The sequence below is a fragment of the Lontra canadensis genome, unplaced genomic scaffold, assembly GCF_010015895.1.
Source record: "Lontra canadensis isolate GAN:19392208 unplaced genomic scaffold, GSC_riverotter_1.0 scaffold104, whole genome shotgun sequence".
NCBI classification, from domain to species: Eukaryota; Metazoa; Chordata; class Mammalia; order Carnivora; family Mustelidae; genus Lontra; species Lontra canadensis.
Genome location: NW_022631098.1, coordinates 889,959 through 917,621, shown reverse-complemented (window position 1 = coordinate 917,621; position 27,663 = coordinate 889,959). Strand labels below are relative to the sequence as shown.

The 27,663-nt window shown below is 41.1% G+C and overlaps 1 protein-coding gene across 2 annotated transcripts in view; it reads left to right on the top strand.

The window, feature by feature from the left end:
* Positions 1-27,663, top strand: part of GUCY1A2 (guanylate cyclase 1 soluble subunit alpha 2) — a 308,505-nt gene that overhangs the window by 268,387 nt on the left and 12,455 nt on the right. For both annotated transcript variants that reach the window (XM_032838446.1, XM_032838445.1), the window contains exon 7: positions 444-598. In XM_032838446.1, the coding sequence (XP_032694337.1) occupies positions 444-598 (155 nt within the window). The remainder of the gene's footprint in view (positions 1-443; positions 599-27,663) is intronic.

Here is a 27,663-nt window from a genome sequence, read left to right as displayed (position 1 = left end):
TATGGATCCTTCTCTCAGGACAATCTAACATTTAAACAAAATAAACAGAAATATATATAATTTATAGTTGTGCTTAATTCTATGAAGGGAAAAAATAGGGTTGTATATAAGAATAACTAGAGGGAGAATATACATTTTTTATATATTACAACAGAATCTGTACAGAAGAAATGTGATTTGACCTATAATATTACCAGATTTATATAGCAAATTCAACATAATTTTTTCCTGTAGTTAGTTAACGTATTCATTGATTCCACGGTATTCATGTTCATTGGCACTATAATGATCTAGATATCAGGCTCACAAAAATGGCCAAGGCCCAGTTCTTGTCTTTGAGGAGATCCAACTTCAGTGGCTTACAGAATTACTTTTCACTAAAAGAACTGCATGCTGAAGGAAAGCATAAATATATCATTTTTATTTTTCTTTCTTTTTTTTAGATGAGGATAGGCATTCACTCGGGTTCTGTGCTCGCTGGAGTTGTCGGGGTGAGAATGCCACGATATTGCCTGTTTGGAAATAATGTCACTCTGGCAAGCAAATTCGAATCAGGAAGTCACCCTCGGCGCATCAATGTCAGCCCCACCACTTACCAGTAAGTGTTCTCTGACCTCTCCTCCTCCTCCTGTCTTTGGCCTTGGCTTGAGCTAACATCCTGTGATTTGTGAGACCCTATATTTATTTATTTATTTTTTTGATCTTGTCATTCTCTAAGGTGATAGGTGTAGGTCCACCCAGTCTGACAGGTAGCAATTGTCACATAAATGTTTATGCGCACCAGGAGAGAGTGCACAAGGAGCCTGACTTGACTGAGAGGTAAACATAGGTTTGTCATTTCCCACAGTTTCCCTCCTTCCTAGGTACACCTGTTTGAATACAGGAGAACAAGTGTTGGAGATTTCGGCATCACACCCAGAGTCCTCACATTTTCAAAATGTTCCTCAATATTTATAAAAATCCAAGGAATGAGAGAGAAAAGACATTTTGTCTGCTTTTATTCTTTGGAATAATTAAGGTAAATAATGACTCTCTAAAGTTAAGTATATATTGGGAAAAGAGTTAAACTTCAAACTCTGTCTTAAAGGTCATATTTAACAACTCTACACACACAGCTGACAGCTGAACACAGCTGTATTTTGTACCTGGTAGATGTCCGTTCACCTACTGGTTACTGCACTTCCTAGGTACGGGGACCATGTCTGATCTAGCTCATCATCATATTCCCAGAACTTGCAGAACATGCTTAACACATAGAAGCACTCTCTAAGTATTTGTTGAATTAATGAATAAATGCATTGGTAGGATGCACTTTTCTAGATTAAGGTGACTATCTCCTGTATGTTAGACTTTGGTTTTATGCTTGGCATTGTTCTGCAAGCTAAGTGGTGTCGTGGTTTGGATAACTAAGAAATCATATTGTAAAACTGTTGAGTGGAAATAATGACCATTGATATTTTTTCTTTTTCTATTTTTATTGAAGTATAATTAACATACAATATATTAATTTCAAGCATATAACATATTACTTTGACAATTCTATACATTACTCAGTGTTCACACGGTAAGTGCAGTCAATCATAAGTTACCGTAAAATGTTCTTATAATATTATTGACTATATTTCCTATGCTGTAGTTTTCATCTCCGTGACTTATTTTATATTGGGACTCTGTGGTTCTTTATCCTCTTTATTTTACCTATCCTCCCACCTACATCCCTGATGGCAACCGGCAGTTCATTCTCTGTACTTAAGCATCAGTTTTTTGGTCTCTTTTCTTTGTTTTGGTTTTTAGGTGCCACATGTAAATGAAATCCTCTGGTATTGGTTGTTCTGTGACTTATTTCATTTAGTGTCATATGTTCTAGTGTCTCCCAATGAGATGGGGGCCTCCAGATGTGGGGCAATGATCAGCTGGAAGCTGGGGGCAGGGGAGAGGAAAGAATTCACTGAGGCAGAACAAAGGAGATAGATATTTACTGAATACACATGCAGCGAGTGGTGAGCAGGACAGCGGAAGAGGGTTGTCTGCCACAAGGCCGTGGGCTGCTTTTAATGAGAGAAGGTGAGGAGGTATGGTGGCATATAGAATTCTCCTTTTGATCACTGTGCTTGGTTTTAAGTAACCCGTTGGTCAGTTAGGGCCTATGGATGTTTTGAGGTTGGTTGGGTGGGTGGGGGGGTCACCGGATGGGCCTGTCTGTAGTCAGCCAGGTGGTCACTCTGGTCCTTTCTGCATTCCATTGCTAAAGCCTGTTTGCCTAAAAGTGGCCTCTGTACTTAGGTCCATTAATGTTGTTGCAAATGGCAAAAGCACATTCTTTTTTTTGGCTGAATAGTACTCCGTTATAAATATATATGCGTATATATGATATGTACACACACATACATATATGCCCCATATTGATCCATTCATCTGTCGACGAACACTTGGATCGCTTCCATGTTTGGCAACTGTAAATAATGCTTCCATAAGCACAGGGGTGCTTGTATCTTTTCGAATTAGTCTTTTTTCTTTTCCTTGGGGTAAAGACCCGATAGTGGAATTACTGGATCATATGGCATTTCTGTTTTTAACACTTGGAGGAAACTCTACATTCTCTTCCACAGTGGGCTGTAGCAGTGTACATTCCTACCAACAGTGATGAGGTTTCCCTTTTCTCCACATCCTTGCCAGCACTTGCTGTTCTCAGCGTCGTGATAGCAGCCGTGTGACTGGTATAAGGTGAGGCCTCATTGTGTCCGGGTGTCTTGTCTTGTTTTGGTCGGGGGTACTGTTCAGCATTTCCCTGGTGATGAGTGATATCAAGCATCTTCCCATGTGTTTGTTGACCATCCACATGTCTCTTTGGAAAGTTGGAAAAATGTCTATTCAGGTCCTCTGCCCATTTTTTAATCAGATTGTTTTTGTGATGCTGAGTTCTAGAAGTTCTTTCTATATTTTGGATAGTAACCCTTTATGAGATAGATCATTTGCAAATATCTTCTCTCGTTGGTAGGTTACTCTCTCATTTTGCTTATGGTTCCTTTGCTTTTTTACAAAAGCTTTTTATTTTGGTGGGGTCCCAAGTTTATTTTTGCTTTTCTTTCCCTTGCCTTAGGAGACATATGTAGAAAAATGTTGCTAAAGCCAATGGCAAAGAGATTACTCTCTGTTTTCCTCTAGGAGTCTTATGGTTTCAGGTGTCTCATTTAGGCCTTTTATCCATTTCGAGATTATTTTTGTGTGTGGTATACGAAAGTGGTTCAGTTTCATTCTTTTGCATGTAGCTGCACAGTTTCTCAAAAATGTTTTGTGAAAATTCTGTCTTTTTCCCATTGTATATTCTTGCCTCCTCTGTTACTTATTAATCAACCATATACGTTTAGGTTTATTTCTGAGTTCTATCCTGTTCCATTGATCTGTGTGTCTTTTTTGGTGCCCGTACCTTATTGTTTTGGTTATTACAGATTTGTAAGTGCATCTTGAAATCTGAGATGTGAAACCTCCAGCTTTGTTCTTCTTTCTCAAGATTGGTTTGGCCATTCACGGCCTTTTCTGGTTCTTCACAAATGTTATTTGTTGTAGGAAAAATGCACCAGATGTTTTGAAGGAGATTGCATTTAGTCTATATATTGCTTTGGGTAATATAGACATTTTAACAATATTAATTCTTCAAATCCAGAAGCCTGCTATGATTTTACATTTGTTTTATCTTCCATTGCTTTCAGTAATGTTTTGTAGGTTTCAGAGATTAGAACTTTCACCTGCATGGTTAAATTTATTCCTAGGTATTTTATCTTTTGGTGCAACTGTAAATTGAATTGTTTCCTTAATTTTTCCTTCTGCTACTTTGTTACTAGTATATAGAGACATGACACACTTTATATTGATTTTGTGTCCTGTGACTTGACTGGATTCATTTATCATTTCTAATAGTTTTCGGTGGTGTCTTTAGGGTTTTCTGTATATAGTATATATAGTAACACGTCATCGACAAAGACTGACAGCTTTACTTCTTCCTTAGCAATTTGGAGGTCTTTCGTTTCTTTTTCTAGTCTGATTACTATGGCTGGGACTTCCAGCACTACGTTGAATGAAAGTGGCAGGAACGGAACCCTTGTTTTGTTCCTGATCTTAGAGAGAAGGATCTCAGTTTTTCACCACTGAGTATGATGTTAGCTGTGGGTTGGTCATATATGGACTTTATTATGTCGAGTTCTGTTCCCTCTACACCCACATTGTTGAGAGTTTTCATCATGGAAAGAATGTCGAAAATATCAAATGCTATAATCTGCATCTCTTCAGATGATCCTATGGTTTTATCCTGTTGTTAATGTGATGCATCATACTGACTGACTTGCACCATTACATACCTGGAAAAAAAATCCCCCTCGATCACCATGAATAATTTTTTAATGTGTTGCTGCATTGGGTGTAATGATCGTTTGAGGATTTTTGCATCTATGTTCATCAGATATATTGGCCTGTAGTTGGTTGGTTGGTTGGTTTGTACTTTTTTTTTTTAAAGATTTCATTTTTTCCAGGGTAAGGGGGGAACAGAGGGAGGGGCACAAGCAGACTACCCTGAGTGTGAAGCCTGACGTGTGGCTTGATATTAGGACCCTGAGTTCATGACTTGAGCCAAAACCAAGAGTCAGACCCTTAACTGACTGAGCCACTGAGGTGAACTGGTTTTGTTTATTTTGTGGTGTCTTCGGTCTGGTTTTGGTATCTCACAATAATGCTGGCCTTGTAGACTTTCATTTTTTGGAACAGTTTGTGAAGAATAGGTATTAACTCTTCTTTAAATGTTTAGTGGACTTTACCTGTGAAGCCATGTGGTCCGGAACTTTCATTTGTTGGGAGTTTGTTGATTACTGATTCAATTTCATTACTAGTAATTGCTCAGTTCAAATCTTCTATTTCTTCCTGATTCAGTTTTAGAAGACGGTATGTTTCTGGAATTTATCCATTTGACTAAGTCCTCCAGTATGTGAGCATATAACTTTTCATAATATGTTCTTATAATACTTTTTATTTTTTATTTTTTATTTTTTCAGCGTAACAGTATTCCTTGTTTTTGCACCACACCCAGTGCTCCATGCAATCCGTGCCCTCCCTAATACCCACCACCTGGTTCCCCCAACCTCCCACCCCCGCCCCTTCAGACCCCTCAGACTGTTTTTCAGAGTCCATAGTCTCTCATGGTTCACCTCCCCTTCCAATTTCCCTCCACTCCCTTCTCCTCTCCATCTCCCCTCGTCCTCCTTTGTATTTCTGTGGCGTCAGCTACTAGTTCTTCTCCTTCATTTCTGATTTGATTTGAATCCTCTTTTTTCTTTGATGAATCTGGCTAAAATTTTTTCAGTGTTGTTGATCTTTTTAGAAAACCAACTCGGTTTCATTGATCTTTTACGTTGTCCGTTTAGTCTCTATTTTGTTCATTTCTGCACAGATCTTTATTTCTTTCCTTCTACTAACCTCGGGTTTGTTTGTACTTTTTTTTTCCTTTGTAGCTCCTCAGGTGTAAGGTTAGGTTTTTTGAGAATTTCTTGTTTTTTGAGGTAAGGCCTGTATTGCTGTAAAGTTCCCTATGACTGCTTTGTTGCATCCCATGTTGCATCCCATGGTTTTGGACTGCCGTGTTCTCATTTTCATTTGTCCAATGTATTCCTTGATTTTTTTTCTTTGATTTCTTGGTTGACCCCCTAATTGTTGAGTAGCATGTTGTTTATTACCCTCTGCGTGTTTGTGGGTTTTTTCTGGATTTTTCTTTTTTTTTTTTTTTTTTTAAAGATTTTATTTATTTGACAGAGATCACAAGTAGGCAGAGAGGCAGACATAGAGAGAAGAGGAAGCAGGCTCCCCGCTGAGCAGAGAGCCCGATGCGGGGCTCGATCCCAGGGCCTGGGATCATGACCTGAGCTGAAGGCAGAGGCTTTAATCCACTGAGCCACCCAGGCGCCCCTGGATTTTTCTTATAATTGATTTCTGGTATCATACTGTTATGATTGGAAAACATACTTTATATGATTTCAATCTTCTTAAATTTACTGAAACTTATTTTATGGCCTCTCATGTAATCTTTCCTGGAGAGTGTTCCTTGTGCACTTAAAAAGAATTTTTATTCTGCTGTTTAGGGATGGAATATTCTGTATATATGTCAGGTTCATCTGGTCTGATGTGAGTTTCGAAGCCACTCTTCCCTTATTGATTTTCTGTGTGGGTAATCTATCCGTTGATGTAAGTGGGGTGTTAAAGCCCCAAGAAGTAGTATATTACTGTCAGTTTGTTTCTGTCTGTTAATATTTGCTTTATCTATTTTGGTGTTCCTGTGTTGTGTCTGCAGGTATTTACAAACTTACATCCTCTTGGTGGGTTGTTCCCTCTATTAGTATGTAAAGCCCTGCACTGCTTCTTGCTACAGTCTTTGTTTAGAAGTTTGTCTGATACAAGAAGTGCTACCCTTTGTGCACTTTCATGGCATGGCATATGTTTTTCTATTCCTTCACTTTTTGCCTGCATGTATTTTTAGGTTTGAAGTGAAATTTGTAGGCAGGATGCATATGGGCCTTGTTTTTTTATTCATTCAGTCATCCTCTGTGTTTTAATAGGAACATTTAGATCATTTACATTGAAAATGGTTGATAGACATATACTTGTTAATTGTTTTCTGGTTGTTTTTCTGGTTCTTCTATGTTTCTTCTTCTCTTGCTCGTATCCCTTATGGTTTGATGGCTTTGAACAGTGTTATGCTTGAATTTCTATTTTTTGCATCTGTATTATAAGCTTTTGATTTGTGGTTACCATGTGTTCATATCTAACACCTTATGTGTACAGTGGTCTGTATTTAAAGTTACAGTTCCTTGGGGCACCTGGGTGGCTCAGTGGGTTAAGCCGCTGCCTTCGGCTCGGGTCATGATCTCAGGGTCCTGGGATCGAGCCCCGCATCGGGCTCTCTGCTCAGCAGGGAGCCTGCTTCCTCCTCTCTCTCTCTGCCTGCCTCTCTGCCTGCTTTGTGATCTCTCTCTGTCAAATAAATTAAAAAAAAAAAAATCTTAAAGTTACAGTTCCTTCAGTTCAAACACACTGCAAGGACTGAATTTTTATTCCTCCTCCATGTTTTGTGATTATGATATTTTATGTCTTTTTATTTTATGTATTCTTGAACTAATTTTTGTAGATATAATTGATTTCATTACCACTTTTTTGTTTTAACCTGAATACTGTCTTTATACGTGATTGATCTATTTTTACTATATATTTGCTTTTATCAGTGAAGTTTTTTCCTTTCATAATTTTCTTCCAGTTATGGCCTTACCTTTATACTCAGAGAATTTTCTTTAACATTTTGTATAAGGCTGGTTTGGTGATGAATCCCTTTAAGTGTTAATTGGGAAACTCTCTTTCTGTCCTTCTGTTCTGGATGATAGTCTTGCTGGATAGAGTACTTTTGGTGTTTTTGTTTTTCTTTTTGTTTTTTTGTTTTTAACTTTCAGCACTTTGACTCTATCCTGCCACTTTCTTCTGGCGTGCAGAGTGTCTGTGGATAACCTTAAGGGGTTTCCCTTATATTCTGATTGTGTGTTTTTGTATTGCAGCTGTAAGATACTTGATCATTGCTTTTGCTGTTTTGTTTGTTATTTGCCATGGTATGGACCTACTGGGTTTATCTTGTTAGGGGTTCTCTGTGTCCTGGACCTGGATGTCTGTTTCCTTCCCCATATTTGGGGAGTTTTCAGCTATTATTTCTTCTAATAAATTTTCTCCCCCACCCCGTTTTTAAAAAAGATTTTATTTACTTATTTGTCAGAGAGAGTACAAGCAGGGGGAGTGGCAGGCAGAGGGAGGAGCAGGGAGCCCCATGCAGGACTCGATCTCAGGACCCAGGGATGATGAGCGGAGCTGAAGGCAGATGCTTAACTGACTGAGCCACCCTGTTTTTCCTTCTTTATCTCTTCTCTTTCTGGGATCCCTATAATATTGACGTTATTATACTTGATGTTGCTGAGCTCCTTTAACTTTTTTCACTTATTAATATTTTTTCTGTTTCTTGTTCAGCGTGGTTGCTTTCCATTACCCGGTTTTCCAGATTGCTGATGCACTCTTCTGCGTCCTCTCCTCTGCTGTTGATTCCATGTTGTATATTTTTTTTATTCCATTAATTGAATTTCTTATTGCTAAGAGGTTATTTTTTTTTCCATTTTTCTGTCTTCCTGTTGACATTCTCAGTATTCCATCCACTCTTTTCTCAAATCCAGAGACTATCTTTATGACCACTGCTTGGAATTCATTATTAGGCACATTGCTAATCTCTGTTTCATGTAGTTATTTTACTGTGACTGTGTGTTGTTCTTTCATTCGGGACATATTCTTTTATCTCCTCGATTTGTCTGACTCTTCCTGTTTGTTTCTATGTATTGGGGAAGTCACTTATGGCTCCTGGTCTTTAAAGTAGTGATCTTGTGTAGAAGAGGCCCTGTGGTGTCCTATAGGGATATCCCCTTGGTCACCCAAACTAGGTGCTCCAGGGGTGTCCCCCTTGTGGGCCACGTGTTCCTTTCCGTTGTGGCTGAGCCATGATTGCCTCTAGCCCAGCCTGCTACAATGACCTGCTTTACCTAGTGTCGGTGCACTGCGCGGTGTTTAGTTTCCTCACTGTTGAGAGACTTGAGGCTGCTGTGGGCTCATTAGTGGGCAAGTTTCGAAGTCGGGCTGAGTGTCTGCACCTAGGCTTTCTGCCAGAACTGTAGGTAGTACCGAAGGGCAGGGTTTGCTTCCTGTAAGCCTGAGAGTTCTCATCAGTGTGTGAGCATCTCTGCCACAGCTGTTGGCACACTGAATGGCAGGGCTTACTGCCTCTGCAGACAGCTGGGAGACCAAGATGCTGGAATACAGAGGTTATCTTACCCCTTCCCCACAGCAGTGGGAGTGGCATTGACCCCTGCTGGAGCTATTTACAAAGTGTGGCAGATCTGCTAAGTTTGGTGGGTTGAATTTTGGTGGCCACAAAGGAAATTGGGGGCTGGGTATGCGACTCTCGCAATGTGGAAAGAAAGTGTTGGTTTTGGCTCCTTTAAGTGTCCAGCGACCTGGGCTTGGGGAGGGGAAGAAAAATGACGCCCACCAGCACTTTCCTCCTCGGAGAAATCTCTTTAAGATCCCTGCCCATGCAGAACGTGGCTGAGATTAGTGAGTAAGTCTCCTTCACATGTACCCCAAGTTCTTTTCAAACTGCTGTTTCTCAGGGTGAGTCATTCTGCCGGCTCCTGAAGCGCAGGGTCCCCATTCGCTCTTGCTCTCTGGGCTTGTGATGCCCCTTCCGTTGGGAGTTGGATTCCCAACTGCATCTCCACCCCTCCTACCCTGTTCAATGTGGCCTCTCCTTGAGGATTAATTGTGCAGGGTCTGCTCTGTCAGTCTTCTGGTCATTTCCAGAGTTAGTGGTGCAGATACAGCTGTTACCTCAGTGTGTCCTTGGGTCAGGGTGAGCTCCGGATCCTACCCTTCAGTCTATCCTGAATGGCCCTTGAGTTTTAAAATTATATCTTAAAAAAAAAAAAACAAAAACCTGAAGCAAAAAAAAATTTGTATATATAGATAGAAGTCGATAATAATGGTGATTTTTGAAAATTTTGATATATCTAGAGAGAAAATTACTCTCAGAGGATAGATATCTAGATTTCTGAGGTGATGAGAAAGGGAACTGCAGGTTGCTTAAAAACTACCTGTCAGAGGGTATTTATATAAGGGTTTTGCCTCTTTTAAACTTATTCCACTTTTTTGAACATAATTCTGGGCATAATACAGATGATCTGACAGTTTCCATGTTAACATTTTTCTATTTTAAAAAATGACATGGAAAGAAGGAATTAACTGCTTGAGGAGTTCGTGCCCCCATGAGCTGAGACACGATGGCTGTGGATGGCTTTGTTTACACGTGAACGGAAAGGAGACCGCCACAAGCCACACTGGCCCCGGGCCCTTGGGTCCTGCCCCTTCCGTAATCCTCAGTGAGGTGCTCAATAAGGTCTTCAGGCCCCAATCATTTCAACCATTGCAGGCACCAGAACATTGTGTTGTGTATTGTCTGCCCCCAGCCACAAACAAATCAAATGGAGCCAGGGACAGACAGATTTAGATTCGAAAAGGTATTTTTTTCTGATTGGCCCCCAAGCATGTCATTCCTATTAATACTTTATAAAAATATTTTTACATTTACTTAATTAAAAAAACAACAACAAACCTTTTCTTGCTCTTTCCCTGCGTTCCCCCCTCCTTCCCTTCTTCCAACAAATGCTTGTTGAGACCCTCCTATATTCCAAGCAGCGTGACGGGCCCTGAAGTACCAGTGAGGAGCCACGTACGCAGGCTCCCTGCGCTGACGGGCGAGACCAGAGGCCACGTGATACGTGCACCTCCACCAAACAATGAATCACAATCGAGGGGCGCTGAATGGAAGTAACCCCAACTAGAGTGTTAGAGCAAGAGGGGGCTGAGATGATGCCGGAAGGTCATGGGAACGGTTTTCAGCCTAATACTAAGAGCAAGAAAAGATACTGAAGACTTTCTTTTTAAAAGCTTTTATTTATTTTTTTGAGAGGGAGAGCACAGGGAGAGCACGAGCAAGGGGGAGGAGTAGAGGGCGAAGCGGACTCCCTGCTGGGCAAGGAGCCCAGCAGGAGACTCAGTCCAGGGCCCTGGAATCATGACCTGAGCTGAAGACAGAGGCTTAACCGAGTGAGTCCCCCAGGTGCCTGGTACTGAAGACGGTTAAACAGAGGAATGACTTGACCAGATTGTGCCTTAAAATTCACCGAGGTTGTAGAAAGGAAACCAGCTTAGGGCGTGCAGAGGGCCAGCTCTCCACTGCCTGAGAGCACGTAGTCTTATCCCCATTGCATTGATGGGGCACAGCTTAAGGATACTGCGGAATCCTTTTGCTGTTTCTACTTGTCTTCCCACGCTTTGGAAGAGCAGTTGGGCTCACTGACCTTTGACATCCATGTAGCTCTGGGCCACCATTAAAAACAATGTGCCTTGAGTCCTGGCGGTGATCTTGGTGTGACCGAGTATCTTCTGTTGGTTTAGTCCATGCTAACCTGCACGGCTAGGTCGGGTGTAATTGCTCTGTTCATCGCTGCAGGTACAGAACGTACTTCCCTTTTCCAAGGACACTGCAAGTTAAACACCAGGATTGAATTCTCGGGGACATTCTCTATAAAGAGGCAGGTTGCACTTTTTAAAAGCAAATGGAAATTTGAAAAATTAAATGGAAAATCTAGCTCATGAGAGCTTGAAATTCCCAGTTTTCTTTCCTGAATTAAATCCCATAGAATATCCAATATTGTCTGAAATATTAGTATTACCTTGAAATCTTCAGAGAGGTTTATACTTACTTTATTTTTAGTAAGACTATATGATAAACACTGAATAGGTTACTTGCACATTATGATAAACTGAAATAATTTTCTGAATTGTTCATTCCAAATACATTTTGCCTGAAATAGTATTTTTTAAAATCAATGAACTTTTATAAATATTTTGAAGCACTGAAAATTAACAGGAGTAACACCCATGATACCAGCACTGGTTTAATACTTACTATATTTGCCTCAGCCTTTGGAATTCTTACTCCCTTCCATGGTGACAAACACCCTAATGATTTTGGTGTGTTTAAAAGTTACTGTTCTGGGGCGCCTGGGTGGCTCAGTGGGTTAAAGCCTCTGCCTTCAGCTCAGGTCATGATCTCAGGGTCCTGGGATCGAGCCCCGCACCGGGCTCTCTGCTCAGCAGGAAGCCTGCTTCCTCCTCTCTCTCTCTGTCTGCTTCTTTGTCTACTTGTGATTTCTGTCTGTCAAATAAATAAATAAAATCTTAAAAAAAAAAAAAAAGTTACTGTTCTATGCATTAACTTTCTCAGAAATACCCATACACAATAGAATTATATATATTTTAATTTGTATGTGTTATCTCACTATAAGAAAATTTCTCTAACATTGGTTTTTATTTAAACAAAATTTTGTATGTTTAAGGTCAGTACTATGATGAGACTTGTTCATCATTTTATTATACAACTTTCCATTATATTCTAAAATTTTTTGTTTGTTCCTCTGTTGATCAACATTTGTGTTTTTCCTAATTTTTAACCATTACAAAGTGTGTTCCTATGAATATTATTACTTACGTGTAATTACTTAAGTCACTTTACATTTCTTATCAGACAAATTGAGTTTCTTATACAAGAGTTGGAACAATTGGGTATTTTCTCAAAATTTTTTAGACATAAGGAATAAAGTTTTAAAAATCAAAGTTATAACTTCTATATGATAAGTCTTCATTTTTTAGACTTTTCCCAAGTGAGTCGTCTTTGTTGCATCCAGTAATGGCCAAGGACCATTCCTTCTTCACATAGAGCAGATTATTCCTGATTTTATTTCTGGAAAAAAAAATAGTTAATGAGTTTCTAGTTTTCCATGTTTAATGTTTTCCCCCCTTTTCTCCAATAAATGTGAAGTTTATACCCATCTTTATTCTCACTCATCCCAGTTTTGCAGTAGTGCACACATAATAAACACCTCTCTCTTCTCATTATGTTACTGATCTGTGAAACTATAATAATTGATTATATTCAGGCTAGTGTTAGCAGATTTTGAAATGGCATGAGTTATCAAACAGTTGGCCTAAGCAAAAGACACTATAACTTAGTGATAAGAAATTTTCCTTAACCTTCAAACGATTTTTGCTTTTCTCATTTTACAATTGATCTACTTCTCGTGCTCTTCTGAAGCATGTCCAGTCAGGTCCTCTGGCCAGTTTCTGAAATCAGATCGGTTTTGGTGTCGACTTGTGTAACTTCTTTATTTCGGTTACTAGCCATTCTCAGGTATAACATTCGCAAATACCTTCTCCCACCAAGTAGGTTGCCTTTTTTTACTGTTATTTTTGTATAGTTCTGCCACTTTATTTTTTATTTTGTCTTCTTTGCCTGAGGAAACATATCTAGAAAAATGTTAATAAGGTTGACATCAAAGAGATTGCCACCTGTATTTCTTAAAGTTTTATAGGGTTGTGTCCCCCATTTACATCTTCAGTGAATTTTGAGTGTTGTATATGATGTAAGAAAGTGGTCCAGTTTTCCTAGTCCTTTTTATTGAAGAAACTGTCTTACCCCATTGTATGTATACTTGTCACAGATCAACTCCATATATTTCTGGGTCTCTATGCTGTTACACTGATCTGTGTTGTTTTGAACACTATAGCTTTATAGTAGATCTTTAAATCTGTGATGGCTCTATCTCCGGTATTGCTCCTTTTTAAGGTTATTTGGGGTATTCAAGGTCTTTTGTGGTTCCATATAAATTTTAGGACAATCTGTTGTAGTTTTGAAAAAATGCTACTGGTATTTTGATATGGATTGCACTGGATCTTTAGATTGCTTTGGGTAGTGTGGATTTTAACATTTTAATACTAATTCTTCCACTCCATAATCTTCGTAGCTCTGTCTTTCCTTTTTTTCTTCCCCATTGTCTTGAATTTCTTCCATCAGTTTTTTATGTTTTTCAGAGTATAGGTTTTTTACCTCCGTGGTTGAGTTTATTCCCAGGTATTTGATTCTTTTTGGTGCAGATGTAAATGGAATTCTCTGTTACTTTGTTATGTATATAGAAATGCAGCTTATTTCTCTGTTAATTTTGTATCTTGCCACTGTATTGAATGCATTTAACAGTTCTCACAGCTTTTGGTGTTGTCTTTAGGGTTTTCTATATATATTATCATGCATTCAGCAGTAGGGACAGTTTTACTTCTTCCTAACTAATCTGGATGACTTTTATTTCTTTTTCTTGGTTTTTTTTTTTCTTTTTCTTGTTTGATAGTGTCATTAGGACTTTATACTGAATGCAAGTGGCAAGAGTGTACATCTTCATTTTGTTCCTGATCTTAGAGGAAAAACTCTGCTTTTCATCATTTAGTATGATGTAAGCTGTGGGTTTTTCATATATGGCCTTTTTTTGTTGTTGAAGTGTGTTCCCCCCAAAACTACTTTGTGGAGTTGTATCATGAAGGGATGTAAATTTCATCAGGTGTTTTTCCACATCTGCTAAGAGGAGCATTCACTTGTAACTGTTGTGTAGCGACGGATTGGGCTGCAGATACTGAACCATCCTTGCATCCCTGAAATAAATCCCACCTGATCCTGGTGAACGAGGCTTCTAACGTATTGTTGAATGAGGCTTGCTAATGTCATGTTGAGGACTTTTACATCTACATTCATCAGAGATATTGGCCTGTAATTTTCTTTTTTGTGGAGTCTTTGTCTGGTTTTGGTATCAGGGTAATAATGCTCTCCTTGTAGAATATATTTGGAAGTTTTTCTTACTCCTCTACTTTTTGGAATAGTTTGAGAACAATAGGCATTACCTTTCTTCAAATGTGAGGTAGACTTCATCTCTGGATCTACCTGGCCCTCAACATTTTGTTTTGTTTGTTTTTTATTAGTAAGAAAATTGAATTGATAATCAGTCTGTTCAGATTCTCTATTTCACTGTGATTCACTTTTGGGAGATTGTATACATCAAGGAATTTATCCATTTATCTAGGTTGTCCAATTTATTGCCATATAACTTTTTTGGCCGAGTCTCTTAAAATTATTTTCTGTTTCTGTGGTGTAGGTTATTTCTCCTCTTTCCTTTCTGAGTTTCATTATTTGGGCACTCTCTGTTTTACCTGATGAGTCTGAGTAAAGACTTAGCAGTTTTGTTTATCTTTTCGAAGAATTAGTTCTTTTACTGATCTTTTCTCGTATTCTTTTTACTGTTTCCACTATGATCTTTATTAGTTCCTTCCTCTATTAATTCTCGGCTTTATTTATTCTTTTTTTCCCAGTTCCTTCAGGTGTAAGATTAGATTCTTTGAGGTTTTTCCTGTTTCTTGAAGTAGGCTTCTCTGTTAGTTTCCATCTTAAAAGTCCTTTCACTGTGTCCTAAAGATTTGGAACCATTGTGTTTTCATTTTCATTTGCCTCCACATATTCTTTAATTTCTCCTTGGATTTCTTACTGATCCATTTTTTATTTAATAGCATGTTGTTTCATCTCCATGTGTCTGTGTTTTTTCTATTTTTTTTTTCTTGTAAGGGCAGTCAGAGAAGAGACTTGGTATGATGGCAATCTTCTTAAATTTTCGAGCCTTGTTTTGTGGCTTAACCTGTGATCTGTCGTGGAGAATGGTCTGTGCACTTGGAAAGAATCTATGTTGTGCTGTTTTTGGATAGAGTGTTCTGTCTATATCTGTCAAGTCCGTCTAGTCTAATGTGGCATTTAGAGACACTGTTCCCTTATTTATTTGCTGCCTAGATGATCTGTCCATTGATGTAAGTGGGGTGTTAAAGTCCCCTGCTATTTCTGGATTATGGCCAATTTCTCTCTTTGTGTCTGTTAATAGTTGCTTTATGTATATAGGTGCTCTGTGAATGCACAGATGTTACATTTATTATATTCCTCACCAGGATTTACTGCCTTCTTTGTCTCTCTACTGTTGTACACAGCATATAGGTGGGTTTTGTTTTTTCATTCATTTTGTCACCCTGGATGTTTAGAGCATTTCAACCATTTTCATTTAAATTAACAATTGGTAGGTCTGTACTTACTGGCATTTAGTTGTTTTGTGGTGGTTGTGTAGTTCTCTGTTGCTTTTTTCTCTTGCTCTCTTCCCTTGCAATTGGTGACTTCTTTAGTGTCATGCTTGGCTGTATTTTGTATCTATTATAGGTTTTTGTTTTTTCAGTACCGTGAGGCTCATGTATGATATCCTAAGCACATGGCAGTCTCTGTTACACGGATGGTCAGTGAAGTTTAACACATTCTGAAAACTTCCTTTTTACTGCTGGCCTCCGCAGTTCATGTATTTGTTGTCCTATTTGACATCTCATTTTCTGAGTCCCTTTAACTGGTTTTACTGATTTTAAACTGATTTTACTACTTTTATTTCTGAACCATCGTACTAGCTTTATAAATTACTGCTCTGCCTCCTTTACTGTATGTTAGCTTAGATATATGAAAGTTTTTCCTTTCATAATTTTGGCCTTTTCTTTAACATTTCTCCTAAGACATGTTTAGTAACGAAGTCCTTAATTTCTTCTTGCCTGAAATGCTATTTTTCCTTCTATTGCAAGTGATAACTTTGCCATGTAGAGCATTCTTAGTTGTCGTTTTGGGGGTTTTATCCTTTTAACGCTTTGACTATGTGCTGTCAGTCTCCTCTGGCCTGCAGAGTTCCTCCAGAAAAACAGCTTCTGCGGTCTGTAACTAGCTGCTTGTCACGTGTGCGGTTTTAAATTCTCTCCTTCTGTTTCATGGCGCGCACCTCCTGGGGTCCAGCTTGTTTGGAATTCGTGTGCTTCCTGGACCTGGATGTCTGTTTCCTTTCCCTGCTTAGGGAAATTCTTAGTCTTTCTGTGTCTTTTCTCACTCTGGGACCTTTGTACTGTGAATGTTTGTTCACTTGTTGTCCTGGAGGTGCTTGAACCTCTCCCCATTTCTCTTTCTTCTTCTTTCTCACTGTAGTTCCACTTTGGTCCTCTCCAGTAGCCTGTTTTCCCGAGAGCTGATTTGTTCTTCTGCCTCCTCTAATGTACTGTTGCTTCCCTGTATTTTTCAACTTTGGTTCTTGTTGTATATTTTCTATTCTTCAAGTTCTCACTGAGTTCATCCACTGTTCTCTCCAGTCCGGTGAGCATCTTTCTGCCCATCCTCAATTAGATGGCTTGTCTCCATCTATTAATTCTTTTTCTTTGGTTTTGTCTTGTTCTTTCATTTGCAACATTTTGCTCTTTCCTTATTTTGCTGGATCTTCTATGTTTCCAGCAACTTCTCCTATATGCGCAGGAGTGGTCTTATGTCTCCTGGTGTCCTGTGTAAACTGCATGTGCTTGGTAACTTAGGCGGGCTGGAGTTTTGGCTCTGATGGACGGGGGATCTCAAGGCACTTCAGGCTGGGGCATCGCTGGCAGGATATATGGCGCTGCCGTAGCAGGCCGAGGTGGTTCCGGGCTCTCTGCCGAGAGTGCCCTGGCAAGACAGCTGGAGCTGAAGTGGGTGCAAGGCGGGGCTCTCTGCACAGGGTGCTGTCTGCAGCGTGCAAGGTCTGGGGGTTCCTGGGTTGCTCTACATAGAAGACACCCTGGTGAGTTGCTGGGAGCCTAGGCGGGCACAGGCTGGGATGTGCTGTGTTACTCTGTGCTGCGGGCACCCTGGCATGCCCTGTAGAGCCAGAGTGGTACAGGCCTGGAGTATCCCATGGTGCTTTGTGCCTGTGTCACCTTGGCAAGATGCCTTGAGCTGTAGCGAGCCCTGACCAGGGGAGCAGAAACAGTGATGCCCTTCGACCCCCCAGAACCAGAAAGGGTTCCAGCAGCGCCCTCCCCTCTCCGCCCCTGCAATTTGGCAAGCTTCTAGGACTGGTTTCTTTGTATTCTAGGTGCCCTTTTCTATCGGGTGCTCAGTGTTCCTCAATGCTGTTCCTCCCCACGGCGGCTCCCAGCGCTGGGATGGGATTCCCTTCCTTCCCGTGTCTCTGGTTCTCTTGCCCTTCTCTCTGGGGTCTGTGTTCTGCGTGCAGAAGCTGTTCGGTAGCCTGCAGTTCTTCTGCAGGGGGAAACGCTCTAAGTCGGTGTAGACTTGGTGTGTTCGTGGAGGAGGTGAGTTCAGGGTCTCCCCGCATCGCCATCTGGGCCCGGAACTCCATCCTGTTGTGTACATGAAGGAACAGATCATCTTATTACTGGGCTGGAGTCTCCCTGTAGCAGTTTAGCCACGTTGGATGATGTGTGAGAGCTGGATTACAGGCCTCATGTGGCAATCCCAAGGAAACAGTGTGTCTGGTATTTTGGCCAAAGCCATTTTAAGCCAGGACTCAGAACTGAGCTAGCAATCGGCTTAATCAAGTTTTTATTAGCAAAGGCCTCTTCCTGATGACTACGTTATAGTAATGTGATTTTTAAAAAATACTTATTTTCTTGGCAAATCCCCAGATTTAAGCAGAGGTACCTAGATTACTATGGACTTTTTGCTTAAATGTTACAAGTTTATTATCTTGCAGTTTTGCAGAACAGAATTCTAACATGGGTCTCACTGGGCTCAAACCAGGTTGTCAAGATGGCTGCATTCTTTTCTGGAAGTTCTAGGAGATAATCAAGGCCATCTGTATTCCTTGGTTCACTGCTTCTCTCCTCCATCATAAAGCTGGGAATCTCGCATCTTTCTAATGCTGCTTCCATTGTTCCAGGTCTTTAATTGAACTCTTCTTCCTCCCTCTTCCACTTTGAGGTCCACTGGGTAACCCTGCAACCTTAATTCACTTGGGCCAGTATTCTGACGTACTCCACTTCCAGACGTTAGGACAGGGGCATTCTTTTAGTGAGGGAGTGATTTATTCTGCCAGTATCAAGGGAAAAATCCGAGGGCTAAAGCCACCTAGAACTATGGCCCTGTCCTTTCGTGCTGCTGTAACAAAGTGCCATAGTCTGGGAAGTTACAACTGAAATGTATTTCTCACAGCTGTGGAGGCTGGAGTCCAAGATCAAGGGCCAGCATGGTGGCTTCTGGTGTGCGCTTGCTTAGGGTGCTCAGATGGCTGGCCTCTCCTTCTATGCTCATGTCGTGGAAAGAGAGGGGAAGCCAGCTCTCCTGCGACTCCACTAAGGGCACTAATCCCATCTATGAGGGCTTCTGCCCTCGTGACCTCCCCTGCTCCTAACTCCTTCCCGACGGGGCCCCCTGCTATACCATCACCCATCACCGCGCAAGGTAAGTTTTGAGCCAATGAAGTCAGTCCGTCGTGAGGCCTGCATTACACTTCTCCATTTAAAACGTAGTGGAGACCTTTGCTTGAGGAGAAGATTAGGGAGCGGTTCTGAGAAACATGGAATTTTGGTGAAGAGGACTGTGGTCTCCTCACTTCCCAATCTGCTTGCAACTGCTTCCGAACTTGTAATCCTTAATTTAAAAGCACCAAGGTTAAACCCTCACAAGCCATGTTGTGGAAGCTTGATCCTGCTACGGTACCGAGGCCCGGTTCTCCAGAGCTGTGGCTAGGAAATCTCATCTTGGTTCAGGGATTACTTTGCTATGTAATTTTGGGCAAACAAGGTGAAATTCCTGGGTTGGTCTCTTCATGTCTATAATGATGGTGGTGACCAAGATGCTCTCTAAAAATATCTTTTAGCTTTAAAAGGTGATGGCACATGTTTTCTGAATTACTTCTTCTCTGGAAGCAATTCATTCACACCATGACCTCATTAATCTTCACAGCAAGCCCATGAGTGTCTTTTTTTGAGCGAAGAGGAGAGTGAAACTTCGATTAAATCAGTTGACAAGGAGTCACAGCTAAATCAACATGGGAGTCAGAATTCAAGTTTATACTCCAGAGTTAATTCTGGCTGCCTGCAGTGAACTTACTTTTCATAAAGATTCTTCACGTGAGGGAAGACAGCCAAAGAGCTTCAGCAAATTCCTATCTAGTAGTTTACCAATAGCCTCCTGTTTTTAAAAAATCAAAATGCATCACCCGCATAAACTGGATGTTTAAGGAAAATAAGTATTTGGGCTGTTATTTTATGCTGTCTGGTCGGCCTCGTAACTGGCTTTATCGATCTCTGTATTCCCTACAGAAGGATCAAAACAGTAAACACTATGTTTTATGAGAGAAAAATACTCATTGAAGACAAATGACTAATGGTTTTCTCAAAAGGAAAAACTTGAGTTGTGCCACAAGAATTACGTTTCTCCATTTCCAGTTAGAGACAGCAGCAGTAATGCCGCCCTGTCGCATATGCCAGTCAGAGTCCCACCTAGCGGAACTGGCTGACCCATGGATTCTCAGCCTGCGCTAAATGTCAGAGCCATAACTAAGCTTTAAAATACATTAGAGCAAAATATTTCTTCTTCCATAAGGAACTTGCAAACCAGAGAATTTAAGTGATTTAACCAAGGTTATTTGCTAATTTGCTCCTGTGTCACCTGCATGGGGGGGAGGGATGCTAAGATTTCAGAGCTCAGATTTACGTAGTTCACCTACCAGCCTCTTCTCCTGTGTCGTTTCTGTTACTCCCTTACCGTACTTTCTCTCCACAAAAATTAGTATTTTTGAGAAGCATGACTTTAGGGGAGGTTGTGAGGAATGTTTGCTATAAAATATTGTTCAAAAGATGTAGGTTTCGGGGCGCCTGGGTGGCTCAGTGGGTAAAGTCTCTGCCTTCGGCTCAGATCATGATCCCAGAGTCCTGGGATCGAGCCCCGCTTTGGGCTCTCTGCTTGCCCGGGAGCCTGCTTCCTCCTCTCTCTCTGCCTACTTGTGATCTCTGTCTGTCAAATAAATAAAATCTTAAAAAAAAAAAAAAAAGATGGAGGTTTAAACTCTTGAGGAAACGGAAGACGTTTGCTGTCCTTTTTTAGCTTCTAAATATTTTCCTCATGCTGCCTTGCCTTTCTTGGGCCTGAAATCATAAAAACTCTTTATATGTCTCCTTACACTTTATCTAGGCTAATTCTATATCTGATTGGTTCAGGAGTATTTTTTTTTAAAGATTTTATTTATTTATTTGACAGAGATCACAAGTAGGCAGAGAGGCAGGCGCGGGTGGGGGAGGCAGGCAGTGAAGCAGGCTCCCAGCCAAGCAGAGAGCCCGATGTGGGCTCCATCCCAGGACCCTGAGATCATGACCTGAGCCGAACGCAGAGGCCCTAACCCACTGAGCCACCCAGGCGCCCCTTCAGGAGTATTTAAAACAGAGAACCTAGACTTCCTTAAAATTGATCACAGTCATGGTTTTTTAAATAATGAAATCAACAGAGAATTGTCCATTTTTCAAAATAAATGTGCATATGTTGTTTCCGCTCCGTCCCTTCCGTACAGACTGGCCAGTGTGACAACGGGTTTGTTTTTAAGAAATAGTTTTGGTCAGAGAGAAGTGAAAAAATGTGAGGCAATTATTTAATTGACAAGAGCTGACTACAGTTTTCTGTTCTAATCTCTCATTTGTCATCTCTTTTGAAAGTTCTTTTAGACATGGGAAACTTTTGAGTGTTTGAATTTTAAATCTCTGTGGTGTTTGGTCTGTTAGATGGAGTTTCTAGGCCGGTAAAGGTCAGAGTTGCCAGTGTGCACAGGACCTACTGGGCTGAATCATCGTTAGATCCTGGGGTTCATGAATCGAAGAGGCATTTGTTTTGACGTCCCAGTAGCAAGTGCACGCGGAATGTGCTCGCTCTCAGAGACACCAGGCGTGCAGATGATGGAAGCCAGAGGACGCACTTAATGTCAATATTTAACTACGGGAGCTTGCAGAGACAATGTGTCACAGCGTCAGAGTACAGAGAACATACGGGAAGATTATCCGTTTTTGACAACTTAACCTGAATTTCAGTGCCCATAAATTGATAATTCTATAGAATTGCCGCAAAATCTGCAATTTCTAGTGTCTGTAACCTTAAAATGCATACGCATTTGGTGAGATCCTTCTCTTCTCACAGTGAGCTATGTGGAGTGTTATCTCCAGAGCATGAATTATTGAATTTCAAGGGATTTCAGGCCGTCTGGCTGACTGAATAACTAGTTTCACCGGCCCGATCTTCCGACGACAGCAGATCACGGAGCAGAGAAGCACGAAGTTAAAATACAGAGCAGACTGGCGTTTCCTCTGCTCAGTTGGAAAGAAGATGAATAGGAAAAATTCAAGACCTGTAGGAGACTTAGAAAAACACAAAGAATCTTCATCTATTCTTTGCCAGCGTTCAAAGGCTTAGTGTCCAAATACATCCCTTCTCAGAAAGATATTCAGATGACTAATTAGCAAAAGAGACTTGACTTCTTTTATATGCTTACCATCGTTTTACTGTTACTTGGGAAAAAATAATTTTTTCGCCAAGTAACAGTAAAACGATGGTAAGCATATAAAAGAGGTACAGTCCTCTCCCAATATACACTTACAAGGATGGAAGATGGCAAGACGGAAGGTGCGTACATGAGGGGTGTCTGACTTTGTACAAGAGGAGAGAGCTGAAGGCTCAGGTTCCAGTGAAAAAGGAACAGATGAGGAGCAACCGTATTCACTCAAATCTAAATAGTGGTGATTATCCTCTCTTTCTCTCTCTCACACACAGTGAGAGAAAGGAACTAGTTTCAGGATTAATCCACCAAGTGCAACATAAAACTGAGAGGGTTTCTGGAGTAAGAACAACAAGTAGAAACTGCACAGGTGTTTGAAGCAGGACTAGTTTTCATGCGGTGAATGATACGCTTACAGAATCAGTAAGAGGGGGAAAAGAGCAGATTCTAAACTGACGGTCTCTAAATGATGCCCCTAAAACATGCAACTGGCCACGTAGACAAGCTCCAACCCCTGAGGTTACCACTGGAGCCGGGGCCACAACCGTACCTGCCTCTGAACATCAGGACGCTGAGAAAGAGGCATTATGTATCCATTCCAGCGATTTGGAAGTTATTGAGAAAGTCACCAATACTGGGACATTTTATGACACTCGGGAAACTGGGAACTAGAGACATCGTCTGCAAAATTCTAATCTTGACGGTGTTAATAGCTGCTAAAGGCAGATGGAGTCTACTTCACTTCTTCCATGCAAATATTGGGCAAGTACATCTAAGAACCTAATAATCACACAGAAACAGTTGCAAGGAATTTTGGGAAGTACAGTTTTTCTTTTCTTTTCTTTTTTAAGCTGGGTAGCTATGTGCTTACCTGAAGCTCCATTACTCAGAATAGATTTGAAAGGACAGGTGACTCTAGAAGGATATAAGAGGTCTGTGTTCCTTGAGATGTTGAACCAAATGGCTCTAAATTTATATAGGTGTGACTAGAGGGGATTAAGTAAAAGTCCATATACTGAACAGTGAGATTTCTAGCTCATTTTCTCCGTGCTGCTTCCAGAATGCTAGAAACTAAGTGTAACGCAGTGGGCATGATTGCAACATTAGTACTCGGACAAATTAGCCCAAAGGAAAGGCACTAAATGTCTTTATATTTAGAGAGCATAATGACATGGTCAGGGGAAACCTACAATTCCACACAATCTAGCTAAATTTATCATACAGCTTCCAATCAGGTTTTAATGCCTCACAGTTAAATAGAGACTTCCATGCATATTATTCATTTATTGAATTCTTTTAACATGAAAGAAAGACCAAAATAAACAAGAAAACAGTAACCAATAAACATCTGGAGAAGCAGAAACAATACAGAGAGAAACAACCAAAGCCAAAAGTCAATAAAAAGATGATTAGTATCGTCATAGGTTTCAGATGCTAATTAAGAGCACAGCAGAGTAAAAAAAGAAACAATCATTTACCATGAGTGAACTTTGGAAATTAAAAATGTGATATATGAACTTTTAAAATTCTATAGAAGAATGAGAAGATAATACTGAAGGCCATCTCGCAGCGAGTAGAGAGTAGATCAGAGAGAAAGGAAAACAAATGGAAGAATCAGCACCAAGTCCAGTATCTGACTAAGCAGAAATCCGAGAAAGGACATATACAGAAAAAGCCAAAGAAATCATCAGAGAATTAACAAATTTTCCAGACCTAAAAGATACAACTTGCTATATTAAAAGGTTCCACTAGGGGTCATTTTAATGATTAAAAAAGGTGCACTGAGGGGCGCTGTGGACCAAGATGGGGATGCAGGGAGACTCCACTCCCCTCCTCCATGGGCGCCCCAGACCTACATCCATCTCATCTGTCCTCCTCCGGGAGAACTGAGGGTTGACCGAACAGCATCTGCACAACGAGCGACAGACCACCGAGGAGAATGGCAAGAGAAACAGAGACAGGGCAAGGAAGGGACTGCCCACCGCCCCCCCACCACAAACTGCAGAGGGGAAGAACAGGACCGAAGAAGGTGACCTGGAATAAAAAGGAAGCAGAAGCCAGCCCGGGCCCCTGCCATATGGTGGAGGGGCTGGTGAGGGCCACTGTTTGCCTTCCGTCTCCTACCAGATAGCATGGAAAGGACAGAGCCTGGGTGTCACAGCCAGTCTGCTGCCTCGGTGGGAGCGGGATCCCTAGCCCACTAGAGCCGCAGCGATCCGAGTATAAGGGATCCGGCCCTAGGGCACTGCCAAACGCGGGAGGAGCGGTTGGCGCTCTCTCAAGGTGGAAGGGGCCAGCAGGTATCATAGCTCCCCTCCCTATCCCCTTACACACCTTTACGGCAAAGGCAGGAGCACTGTCTGGGCCTTCTTGCCAGCTACCACCTTGGTGGCTCCTCCGCATCAAGCCCACGCTAGCCTCACCTGTTCTCCCTAGGCCGCCCCCGTATGGCACGCAGCAACAGATGCCCCGATCAGCGCTCACGGTAGGTCCAGCCACCTCACCGAGGTGACAGATGCAAAGTGGCCCAGAACATTCCAGGTCTGCAGCACTTTGGCTCCCAGCAGAGTACCCCAGAATCCCTCATCATGCCTGTTTCAGCTCCAGCCAGCAGGCCAGAGGGCCTCTGCATGGAGTGGCCCAGGCACTTCCCTCCCACACACCTGCCTCTGATCCACCCACTCCACCAGGGCACCCCCGTGCAAGGCACCCAGGGAACCACTGTTACACACTTGTCCTGGCTCCAGCTAGCCCACCAGGGTGGCCCCAGTACAGGGCACTCCAGGACTCTGGCCTTGTACGCACTTCTGCTTCACCTGTCTTCCCAGGGGCCTTCTGCCTAAAGAGCCCCAGGTCCTCTCCGAGCAGTGAACACTTCTGCTGTCCTGCCAGATTGCCCTTTGTGCAGAGAGCCCTAGGCCCTTGCCAGCCTTCATCTGCTTCACTCCAGCCGCTCCTGTAAGGTGGCCCTAACTCAGAATGCCCTGGAACTCCCAGGCCGTGACAGCTACAGTTCCCACCAGGTCACCAAAGTCCCCAGACACACACAGTGTACACAGGAGATGACCATAGAAAGATCAGTCCTTCAGGTTTAGAAGTAGGTGTTCAGCCTGATTCAAGAACCAAACACAGAAAATCCAGAAAAATGGAGAGAGGAATGTGCTCCAAATGAAAGAATAAGGCAAAATCTCAGAAAAATAACTAAATGAAATGGAGATAAGCCATCTACCTGATAAGGAGTTCCAAATGTTCATAGAGATGCTCGCTGGACTGGAGAGAAGAGTGGATAAACTCCATGAGAACAACAAAGAGAAAATATAAAGAAGAACCGAAATTGACAAATACAATAAATGAAACAGAACAGAAAGAATGAGCAGCGTTATTAAAGGACGCAGAAAAATGGACCAGCATCTGGAAGACAGGGAGCTGAAAAGCACCCAAGCTGAAGAGCAAAAAGGAAACATAACTTTTAAAATATGAGGAAAGGTCAGGATCTTTTGAAGTCAAAAAACATTTGCATTATAGGGGGGGTCACAAAAAGAAGAGAAAGGAGCAAAGCGTTGTTTGATAAAATAATAGCAGAAAACTTAGCTAATTTACATCCAGGTTTAGGAAGCACAGAGAGTTCCGAACAAGCTGAACCAAGGAAGTTCATCTTGGACCCATCATGGACCAAAGGAGGACAGCACCATGAAGCGATCATAAAAATGTCACAGATTAATAAAGATGGAAAAGCAACTAGTAATGGACTGTGAAAACTTTAGAAGCCCATCATCTGATTTTTCAGCAGAATCTTCGCAGGCTGGAAGGAAGGGGCAGGATATCGTCACAGGTGCCTCCTGGGGAACACCCTGTGGCCGGCAGTGTGGCGTGCAGTGAGATGATCATTCAGGGTGAAAGAGAAATGAAAAGTTTCCCAGACAAACAAAAATTAAAGGACTTAATCACTAAACATGCCTTAGCAGAAATATTGAAGGGATTTACTAAAGTGGAAATGAAAATGCCATATTCTGAATGCAAAGAATTGCAGTCATTTATAAAACTAGTATGAAGGTTAAAAATGAAAGTAGTAAAATCAGTTCCATTGAAAATGAGTTAACGGGACTCACAAAATAAGATGTAAAATACAACATGTACATGAAATGTGGAGTCAGGTAGAAAAAATGAAGTTCTTTTAGAACGTGCTCAAACTTGACCGCCCATCAGCTTAATATGGACTCTTGTACACGTAGGAAGGATGTTCTCTATGACCTCGTGGTAACTACAAAGCAAAAACCTACAGTAGACACAAAAAAGAGCCAAGCATAATACTGAAGGAGTCACGACTCACAAGGAAGGAGAAGGAACAACACCAACCAGAAAACAAGTAACAAAAAGCCAGTAAGTACACACTTATCAATGGTCTAAACACTCTCATCAGAACGGAGAGGGTGACAGGACGGATGAAAACACCAGACCCATCCGTCTGCTGCCTACAACAGACTCACGTCAGATTGAAAGACCTATGGACTGAAAGCGAAGGGACGGTAAAGGAATTTAAAGCAAATGCAAGTGGAAAAAAAGGCTAGGAAGTAAAACTTCTGTCAGACAAAATAGACTTTAACAAAGACTGTGACAAGAGACAGAGGAGGGTACCACAGAATGATAAATGGGTCAACCGCGTAAGGAGATAAAACAATTGTAAATATCTATGCAGCCAGTGTTGGAGCACCGAGATACATAAAGCAAATATTAACAGACATAAACAGAGGAATTGACTATAATGCAGTGATAGTAGGAGATTTTAATCCCCCGCTTACATCAGTGGATACAGCATCCAGAGAATCACTGAGGAAACAATGTCTTTGAATGACACCTTAGACCAGATGGACTGAACATATATCCAGAACATTTGGTCCCAAACCAACAGAATATACACTCTTTTCAAGTGCACATGGACCATTCCTCAAGATAGACCACATGTTGGACGACAAAAGAACTCTCAATAAATTTAAGAATCATATCAGGCACCTTTTCTGACCATAACCATGGGAAACTAGAAATCCGTTCTAAGAAAAAACTGGGAAAAGGCCTACATGTGGAGGGTAAACAAGACATTATGAAGCAACTGATATGTCAACTAAAAATCAAAGAGGAAATTAAAAAAAAAATACCAGGAGGGAAATGAAAATACAATGGTGCAAAATCTTTGGGATGGAGTCCAAGCAGTTCTAAATTAATTTCTAAATTAATTATTTCTAAAATAATTTCCAAACAGGGAAATTAATAGTGATACAGGCCTACCTCGAGAAACAAGAAAAATCTCAAATAATCTAAGCTTATACCTAAAGAACTTTAGAAAGAATAAACAGAGCCCAAAGTCAGTAGAAGAAAGTAGATAAAAAGACCAGAGTGGAAATAAGAGAAATGGAGACTAAAAAGCAATAGAAAAGATCCATGAAAAGAGGAGTTGGTTCTTTGAGAAGGCAAAATTATCAAAATTAATAAAGTTTCAGCTAACGTCCTCAAGAAAAAAAGGGAGAGGAACCAAATAAATCCAAAAATGCAGAAATGAACCTTTATCACAGACCTACAAAGGATTGTAAGAGTACTATGAAAAATTATATGCTAACAAACTGGACAATTTCAAAGAAATGGATAAATTTCTGGGAACATGCAATCTTCCAAATGGAATCAGGAAAAAACAGAAAATCCGAATAGAACAATAACTAGTTATAAAATTGAAACAGTAATTTAAAAACTACCAAGAAACTGAAGTCCAGGACCAGACCTATTCTCAGGTGAGTTCTACCCAGTA